Source organism: Neofelis nebulosa, chromosome 6 (genome assembly GCF_028018385.1).
Source record: "Neofelis nebulosa isolate mNeoNeb1 chromosome 6, mNeoNeb1.pri, whole genome shotgun sequence".
Classification (NCBI taxonomy): domain Eukaryota; kingdom Metazoa; phylum Chordata; class Mammalia; order Carnivora; family Felidae; genus Neofelis; species Neofelis nebulosa.
Window position 1 is genome coordinate 8,219,008 of NC_080787.1, and position 10,213 is coordinate 8,229,220.

Sequence of the window (10,213 nt, forward strand, 5' to 3'; positions counted from 1 at the left end):
ACTCTGCCCACTTGTTGAGGGAAGCCAGTTTATCTCCCCAGGTACACGTAGGAGAGGACCCAGTTACCTGGACCCTCACTAGTACCAGGTTCTAATCCTTTTGTGTACAGAATACTAATCTATATTTTCACATACGAGAATTCCTTAAAGCAAGGCCCGCCACGATAAGATAAAAATAAGACACAGTTGTCCTGGTTTAAGGGTCCGCATTCAACACACTGAAAATGCCAGGCACCGAAACAGTACAGAAGCCCCATCTCTTAGGGGAGGGCTCAGTACCAGGTACCAAACAGATCTTGGCCAAGCAGCCGTCATGGAAATTTCCAAAACGTATTTCCGCACTTTATCTCCTATACAGGTTTTGGAACCATTTTCAAATAAAACTCCCTCTCACGCCACCCAACTGGAGGTCCTTCCTGATGCACTGTGGGTAGAGCAGACCTGAGCTTTCCAGGTGAGGCATGCCGTAAGTCTGGGAGAAACCCTTGTCGTAAACCCTGTCACACTCTCTCGGGCGTCCAAATTAGGCAGGCACCATACCTGTCAGAAAAGCTAACTTTCAGGGGAGTGAGAAGAGCTAACGTTACAAGAAGAACATTCAAGTTTAGAGATAAAGAAAGAAAATGAGCAGTGGGTACATCCAGTCCAAGTCTGTAGAGTGTTTGGTCTGGTTGACGTGAACATACGGCCAGCTAAAAAACAAGACGGAAATTATCCCAGGAGGGCAGTGAGTGTTCAGAGCTAAATCCTGAACACAGAGCAGCAGAAGAAACCAAAGGGAGGAAAACTGAAAAACAGAGTATGATGGAAAATATCACCTCCCCATTTGCAATAGTCCTCTCCCTTTTTCTTTTTTCTTTTTTTTTTTTTTAAATTTTTTTTTTCAACGTTTTTTATTTATTTTTGGGACAGAGAGAGACAGAGCATGAACAGGGGAGGGGCAGAGAGAGAGGGAGACACAGAATCGGAAACAGGCTCCAGGCTCCGAGCCATCAGCCCAGAGCCTGACGCGGGGCTCGAACTCACGGACCGCGAGATCGTGACCTGGCTGAAGTCGGACGCTTAACCGACTGCGCCACCCAGGCGCCCCAGTCCTCTCCCTTTTTCAAGCCGATAGAGATCAGTTTGTCTGGTTCAAATCAGATTTGACATTTCTTCCTACCGCTTGGGATGGGATCTTATTAACTGAATTAAAAATTATGTTTCCTCACACTTACTGTTAGAAAGATCACATAATATTATTACAAAGATAGTAAATTCTTCGCCTCATGCATTTATTTATATATTTATCCCACCAACACTGTCTCATCACGTTGTATGTCAATAACCTGTTTTCTGCTCAGTAGACTCTGATTTTCTTACTAGTAAACTCTCTTGCTTTTGTATCCCTAGTGCTTAGCGCTGTGCCCCATGCACATACGATTTTAGTCATGGTATGCATTCAAGGAGGGAAGGAACAGTGAGTTTCTGTCTCCCACTCTCAGTACGACTTGTCTCTTAAACTGGGCTTCAGTGTCCTTACCAGTAAAATTAAGGATCGAAATAAAACATTTTTTTTTCAGTTGTTAAGTTCTTTGTTCCCTATTCTAGCCCTTTGCTCCATACCCCAGTCCAGCACGAGGCATCGGGCTAGATCTTCTAAATTAGGATTATAAACCAAAAGGGAGGCCAAGGGAATTCACATATTACTGGATTATAAGGTAGACTAAATAAGCACTATGTTTGTGTTACAAACTAAATGTTGGGAGTACTGAGGAGGGAGAGGTTACATCTGACTTTTTGAAATGACCAGGAAGAACATTACGGAGCAGGTAGTATTTGGGGACCGTGGAGAGGCAAGGTGGTGCTCGGAGAGTGGCTCGAAGTTTGGGTAAAGTGCTTATTGTAGCTAAAACAGAGGGGAGGGATGGTGGAAAGAATATTCCAGACAGAAAGAGTGGCTAAAGTGAAAAGGGAGAAAAATGCAAGGTGGACTGGAGCCTTGAAGAGTCCTCCTGGGACAACAGAATGAGGGGAGTGGAGGAGAGGCATGAGTGGCCCTGAGGGAGCAGGGTCAGGGGGCCTCCGTGAAGGTGCTGAGTGAGTTTAGTGGTTAGGCCAGGAGGCATGGAAGGTGAGGAGGTAATGGACAGAGAAAGCACAGAGTTCACAGTCTCGGAGCCAGAGCAGTTCTGAAAGATGGACAGGGACGCTTCTGTGTAAGTGGGTGAACGAAATGGAGCAGTGACGAAGGCTACAGAGTCAGGAGGCCAGCGTGTGCATTTTCAAGTTGCCGCGTCAGGAAGGCAATAAAGTATGGCGGTCAGCACCTCAGACTTGGAATCTGACTTCTCAAGTTAAAATCTGAGCTTTGTCACCTACTGGATGACCTTGGGCAAATTAGCGAACCTCCCTATGTCTCAGGTTTTCATCTGTAAAGTCGACATAACGATAGCACCCACTCACAGGGTTGTGTCACGGGTAAGTCACTGCTGAGTGAGTGAGTAGCATGTGATAAGTGGACAACAAATGTTAACTTTGTCGGCCTGATGAAATAGACAGGAGAGTCCTGTGACCTACAGTCAGCCACATGGTGAATCTGTAAAAAGTCGGAAGAAGAACCGTATAGTTCAGTTCACAATCCAGTTTTAGACTCCTGCTGACCTTTGAAGCATCAAAGACTATGTAACTTGGACTAAAGAACAAGACAAAAAAATCTGTCCCAATGCAACAAAAAATGAAAAAAGTATTAAAGTGAGATTTACCCTTAATGTCTTTAATTCACAGAGATGCCAAACAACATAGAAAATTCAAGAATTTACTGATGCTACGTCTTGAACACAGGAAGCTTATACCAAAGGGACTTATGCCTTATTGAAATCAACGATGGATAATTACATGTTGCATTTGTGAGACGTTCACATATGTTTGTGGATCACTACATAGCCAGATAATTTAGATTCCATACACAATTCTCTATAAAAGAGGTGATGAACCCTACAGGAACAGATAGAGGTGATGAACCCTACAGGAACAGATTGTCTATGGGAAACCAATCGTAACAGGAGGAGATGTGAATCTGAGGGTTGAAGAAATAGAACAGGAGGAGACAGAATTCCCTCGAGGAGGAGACAGAATTCCCTCGAGGACCACGAGGAAACTGGAAGGGGGTGAGGAAATAAAAGCTGGGTTAGAAAAAGAGAAGAAGGAAGAGAAATGGATAAACGAGTGACTGTAAGAAGAAAGCAGGAAGGAGAAAAACTTAAAATAGTATTATGAAAGAAGAATCTAACAATAGGCATTTTGTTCCTTAATAGATTGATTTCCCAAACAGGGTCCGTTAAGAGAGTCAGGTAAGAGGACTTGTGGGCTGTTTTGAAAAAGGATTGTTGAAATGCATGCATTTGCCAAAACAAGGCTGCAGAGGCTGCCCTAAAAGGAAAACTTTCGTTGGGACTGAAATTATCTCGATTCCGGGGCAACATTAGTCATTTCCTGCAGCTTATAAATTCTAACAAATGGAAAGATCTTTGGTTAATAAAAAAAAAAAATGAACACTAGCTAGTAATGAGTTTTGTAGACAAAAATCTTTCAAAATCAATAGAAAAGTCAACAACAAGCATCCATACCTTGAAAAAGTTGGGAAATCCTCTTCCCTCCGTACAAAAACATCGTTTCGGTGGTTAAGATAGGCAACTAATTTATCTAGTTTCTGCTACTGTCTGTAATTTTGGGTGATATTTGCATGATTAAGGCACAGCCATGCACATGTATCCCTAGGAAATGTGATCGTTAACAAGGTTGCTATTTTACGTGTTGATGTTGCTAATATAGCACACACACACGCACACACGCACACACGCACACACACACCTCTCATCGACTGAACTTCAATGTTGATTTTCTGATTTTCTGAGTGTACATACTACCTCTTTAATTCTGAAGATGCAAGAATACAGTGGTGAATTTACCTCCTCAAATATCTGAATTCACACTTCGTAACGGAAAGGTTGATCTATTTCTCATGACGATTAATACCGATGATGTTTCATTTTTCTGGTTCACCTCACACATTATGCATGTAATTCAGGAATTGTACTTTGTGATTTACACTGTGTGGTAAACTATTCAATCATTACTGAAAAATAAATGTAATATGTATCGATCACATGTATGTTAAAATGTATATGATGAGCAAAGAAAAGATCATTTTAAAATGTGGACTCATTTTCTCGCCATTAAGCCCGTCTTTACTTTCATGCTAACTTTCCGGTGATATCCTTCTGATTCCCTCTCTCCAACAATTCTTTCATGTCACCGGGACCACCAGGGCGTCGACCCTGCATGCCCTCACTTTGTTCCTTACTCCTCTTAGATGGTTCTTTTCTACCTGTGTCCGCATCACCCTCTTCTTTCTTGTTCTCTACCCCACGTCACCTGCCCTCTTTCCCTCTCTCGTATCTCATTTCCATGACTCAAACCAAAAACTGTGAAATCATCCTATGTGCCTTGCTCTGACATCCACTGCAGCAGCAAACCCTGCTACCTCCGCCTTCAAAATATACCCGGAGCCTATCCACTTCCTACCACCTGCACTGCTATCAAAATCCGGAGACAGAGGAAACTCATGGAAATAATCTTGGCATCGGGGGCTGATTTTCCTCCTGCCACGGATAGGCATCTGCCAATTCCAAAAGCCAAAACCCCGAATGCCTTGAAAATCACTCACACTCAAGGGGTGCCGGGAAAGCCGCTCAGGGGGAGGTGGCTTGCAGACTGCCCAGACCTACCATAAAGCCACGGTACAGAGTGTCCAGGAAGCTGCCATGCGGCTATTCATCTCACACTTTGGGAGCTCCACAGTAGAGCAACTAACATGTAAGAGCCAGAACGGAAACCACTTTCTTCATTAGTGCCCCCCGTCCAGTGCCCTCCTCAAACAAAGCTTAACTTTGAACTAGGTAGCCAGGGGGAAATATTTGTTCTCGCATTGCAGGCAACGAAGAGGAGATTTGGAGCCGAGAGGCAGTAAGTTGATAATTAAAACACACACTTGATAAAAAATTTGTATTGTAATCGCCAGGGTAACCAGTGAAGGAATAGTAAAAGAAGGTGTAACCACAAAAGTAACACAGGGAAGATGAAATGATTTAAAAATATTAACCTGCGAAAGAAGCCAACAAAAGAGAAAATAATAGAACAGATAGGATGAATAGAAAGCAAACACCCAGATGGGAGAGTATATCAATGTTTGCATTAAATATAAATGGACTAAATGCTCTCATTAAAAGAGACAGGAACAGACTGGATTTCAAAAGATGCTTTTTGGGGTGGGAGATGGGCAAAATGGATGAAGTACAAGTACAAGATGGGGGTGAGAAGTACAAGCTTTCAGTTATGGAATGACTAATCACAGGGATGAAAGGTATAGCATAGGGAATATAGTCAGTGGTATTGTAACAGCATTGTATGGTGACAGATGGTAGCTATACGTGGGGTGAACATAGCATAATGTGTAAATCTGTCAAATCACTTAAGTTGTACACCTGAGACTAATATTTTGTGTCAGCTATTCTTCAGTTAAACAAAAACCTCTTTGGCTGCTTATGAGACACATTTTTAAAAGATAAGCATACTGAAAGCATGAAAGAAAAAAAATGGAATATATACTATGAAAACACTAATAAATGATGGTACAGCTATCCTAATGTCAGATAAAGTGGAACACTCCGTAATGATAAAAAGGTTTTTTTTTTAATTCCAGTATAATTAAATACAGTGTTATATTGGTTTAAGGTGTACACTATAGTCATTCGATAATTCCATATATCACTCGGTGCTCATCACAATAAGTATATTCTTAATCCCCATCACCTACCTCACCCATCCCCTGCTCCCCCACCCCTCTGGGAACCATCTGTTTGTTTGCTGTAGTTAAGAGCCTGTTTGTTGATTTGTCTCCTATTTTCTTTGTTCGTTTGTTTTGTTTCTTACATTCCACATATGAGTGAAATCATATTTATCTTGTTCTGACTGACTTATTTCACTTAGCATTATACTCTCTAGATCCATCCATGTTGGTGCAAAAGGCAAGGTTTCATCCTTTTTTTATAGCTGAATAATATTACGTGTGTGTGTGTGTGTGTGTGTGTGTGTGTGTGTGTGTGTATCCATTCATTAGTCAGTGGACACTTAGGCTGGCTCCATACTTTGGCTATTGTAGATAATGCTGCTATAAACATAGGGGTGCATATATCTTTGCAGATTAGTGTTTTTATATTCTTTGAGTAAATACCCAGTAGTGGGATTACTGGATCATAGGGTAATTCTATTTTTAATTTCTTGAGGAACTTCCATATTGTTGTCCACAGTGGCTGCACAGTTTGCATTCCCACCAACAGAGCATGAGGTTTCCTTTGGTTCTACATCCTCACCAACACTTGTTTCTTGTGTTTTTGATTGAGCCGTTGTGACAGGTGGGAGGTGATATCTCACTGTGGTTTTGATTTGCATTTCCCTGATGATGAGGGATGTTGTGCATCTTTTCATGTGTCTGTTGGCCATCTGGACGTCTCCTGCCCATTTTTCAATTGGATTGTTTGGGTTTTTTGTGTGTCTGTTGAGTTGCGTAGATTCTCTATATGTTTTGGATACTAACCCTTAATCCGCTATGTCATTTAAAAATATCTTCTCCCATTCAGTAGGCTGTTTTTTAATTTTGTTGATTGTTTCCTTTGCTGTGCAGAAGATTTTTATTTTGACGAAGTCCCAATAGTTTATTTTTGATTCCCCACCCCCTTGCCTCAGGAGTCACAGCTATGAAAAAGTTGCTATAGCTGATGTCAACGAAATTACTGCCTGTGCTCTCTCCTGGGATTTTTATGGTTTCAGGTCTCACATTTAGGTCTTTAATCCATTTTGAGTTTATTTTTGTGTATGGTTTAAGAAAGTGGTCCAATTGCATTGTTTTGCATGTAGCTGACCAATTTTCCCAACACCATTTGTTGAAGAGACTGTCTTTTTTCCGTAGTATATTCTTGCCTCCTTTGTCAAAGATTAATGGGCCATATAACGATGGGTTTATTTTGGGCTATCTTGTTTCACTGATCTGTGCGTCTGTTTTTGTGTCAGTACCATGCTGTTTTGATTACTATAGCTTTGTACTATATCTTGAAATCTGGGATTGTGACACTCCTCACTTTGTTTTTCTTTACAAGATTGCTTTGGCTATTTGGGGTCTTTTGTGATTCTATACAAATTTTAGATTGTTCTAGTTCTATGAAAAATGCTGTTGGTATTTTGATAAGGATTGCATTAAATCTGTAGGTTGCTTTGGGTGGTATAGACATTTTAACAATATTTGTTTTTCCAGTCCGTGAGCATGGAATATCTTTCTGTTTATGTTGTCTTCAATTTCTTTCATCAATGGTTTGTAGCTTTCACCTCCTTGGTTAAGTTGAATCCTAGATATTTTATTATTTTTGGTGCAATTGTAAATGGGACTGTTTTCTTAATTCCTCTTTCTGCTACTTTGTTATTAGTATGTAGAAATGCAATGGATTTCTGTCTATTGACTTTCTATCCTGCAACCTTACTGAATTTATTTACCACTTCTAGAAGCTTCCTGGTGGAGTCTTGGGGGTTTTCTATATATAGTATCATGTCATCTACAGATACTGAAAGTTTTATTTCTTCCTCACCAGTTTGGATACCTTTTATTCCTTTCCTTTGTCTGATTGCTGTGGCTAGAATTTCCAATACTATGTTGAATCAAAGTGGGGAGAGTGGACATCCTCATCTTCTGCCTGATTTTAGGGGAAAAGTTCTCAGTTTTTCACCATTGAGTATGATGTTGCCTGTGGGTTTTTCACATATGGCCTTTATGATGTTGATGTACGTTCCTCTAAACCTCATTTGTTGAGGGTTTTCATCATGAATGGATGTTGTACTTTGTCAAGTGCTTTTTCTGCATCATCTGAAATTTTCAAATGGCTTTTATCAATGTCATGCATTGATTTGTGAATGTTGAACCACTCTTGCATCTCAGGAATAAATTCCACTTCATTGTGGTACATGATTTTTTTTAATGTATTGTTGGGTGCTGGCCTCATAGAATGAATTTGAAAGCTTTCCTTCCTCTTCTATTTTTTGGAATAGTTTCAGAAGAGTAGGTGTTAACTCTTCTATAAATGCTTGGTGAAATTCACCTGTGAAGCTGTCTGGTCCTGGACTTTTGTTTATTGGCAGCTTTTTGATTACTGACTCAATTTCTTTGCTGGTAATCGACCTGTTCAAATTTCCTCTCTCCTTCTGATTCAGTTTTGGGTGGTTATAGGTTCCAGGAATTTTATTCATTTCTTCTAGGTGGTCCAGTTTGTTGGCATTTAAGTTTTCATAATATTCTTTTACAATCCTTTTTTTCCCCTGTAGTGTTGGTTTCTTCTGTTTCATTTCTGATTTTATTTGACTCCTCTCTGTTATTTTGATGAGTCTGGCTAAGGGTTTATCAATTTTGTTGATCTTTTCAAAGAACCAGCTCCTGGTCTTATTGATCTGATCTATTGTTTTTTTAGTTTCTGTTTTGCTTATTTCTGCTCTAATCTTTATTATTTCCTTCTTTCTACTGGTTTTGGGTTTTATTTGTTCTTCTTTTCTAGCTCCTTTAGGTGTAAGGCTAGGTTGTTTAATTGAGATTTTTCTTCTTGAGGTAGGCCTGTATTTCTATTAACTTCCCTCTTAAAACAGCTTTTGCTGCATCCCAAAGATTTGGGACCATTGTGTTTTCATTTTCATTTGTCTCCATATATTTTTTATTTCCTCTTTGATTTCCTTAAAAATTTTAAAAAATGTTTATTTATTTTGAGAGGAAAGGGAAGGAGAAAGAAGGGAGGGGGGGGGGCACAGAGAGAGAGAGAGAATCCCAAGCAGGCTCTGTGCAGCCAATGCGGGGCTCCATCTCACGAACTGTGAGATCATGACCTGAACCAAAGTCAAGAGTTGGACATTTAAACAAGTGACCCACCCAGCTGCCCCTCCTCTTTGATTTCTTAACTGACCCATTTCTTGTGTAGTAGCATGTTATTTAACCTCCATGTATTTGTGGTCCTCCCAGATTTTTTGTTGTGGTTGACTTCTAGTTTCATAGTCGGAAAAGATACATGGTATTACTTCAACTTTTTGAGTGTGTTGAGACTTGTTTTGTGGCCTAATATGTGATCTATTCTGGAGAATGTTCCATGTGCACTGAAAAAGAATATTCTGCTGTTTTAGGATGGAATACTTTGAACATATCTGTTAGATCCGTCTGGTCCAGTGTATCATTCAACGTTTTTTTATTTATTTTTGGGACAGAGAGAGACAGAGCATGAACGGGGGAGGGGCAGAGAGAGAGGGACACACAGAATCAGAAACAGGCTCCAGGCTCCGAGCCATCAGCCCAGAGCCTGACGCAGGGCTCGAACTCACGGACCGCGAGATCGTGACCTGGCTGAAGTCGGACGCTTAACCGACTGCGCCACCCAGGCGCCCCTCCAGTGTATCATTCAAAGCCGCTGCTTTCCTTGTTGATTTTTTGTTTGGATGATCTGTCCATTAATGTAAATGGGGTGTTAAAGTCCCCTACTATTATTTTATTACTATGGATTACTTCCTTTATGTTTGTTATTAGTTGCTTTATGTATTTGGGTGCTCCCATGTTGGGTGAATTAATATTTACCATTGTTATATGTTCTTATTGGATTATTCCCTTTGTAATCATAAAGTGTCTTTCTTTGTCTCTTTGTTATAGTCATTGCTTTAAAGTCTACTTCGTCTGATACAAATATTGCTACTCTGGCTTTCTTTTGACGTATGTTAGGTTGGTAAATGTTTCTCCATCCCCTGACTTTCAATCTGCAGGTATCTTTAGTTCTGAATGAGTCTCTTGTAGGCAGCATAAAGATGGATCTTGATTTTTTTTTATCCATTCTGTCATCTTGTGTCTTTTGATTGGATCATTTAGTCCATTTACATTCAAAGTAATTATTGATAGGTATGTGCTTAATTGCCATTTTGTTACTTATAGTATGGTTAATCTTATAGTTCTTCTCTGTCCCTTTCTTCTCTTGCTTTCTTCTCTTGGATGCTAGTTTTCTTTAGTGATTATACTTGGATTCCCTTTTCTCTTTATTTTTTTGTATATCTGTTACCGAATTTTGGTTTTTTATTACCATTAAGTTTATATATAACATCTGCG

The 10,213-nt window shown here is 40.1% G+C and overlaps 1 protein-coding gene across 8 annotated transcripts in view; it reads left to right on the top strand.

Moving 5' to 3' along the window:
- Nucleotides 1-2,987, top strand: part of LOC131513670 (cytidine monophosphate-N-acetylneuraminic acid hydroxylase) — a 134,681-nt gene extending 131,694 nt beyond the window's left edge. For 7 of the 8 annotated variants that reach the window (XM_058732820.1, XM_058732819.1, XM_058732817.1 and 4 more), the window contains 2 exons: nt 359-454; nt 2,767-2,987. In XM_058732820.1, coding sequence (XP_058588803.1) covers nt 359-434 — 76 coding nt within the window. In that variant the 3' untranslated portion in view covers nt 435-454; nt 2,767-2,987. Of the gene's footprint in view, nt 1-358; nt 455-2,766 lie in introns of those variants that run through there. The other variant, XR_009262705.1, reaches the window with a different exon arrangement.
- The last annotated feature ends 7,226 nt before the right edge of the window (nt 2,988-10,213 follow it).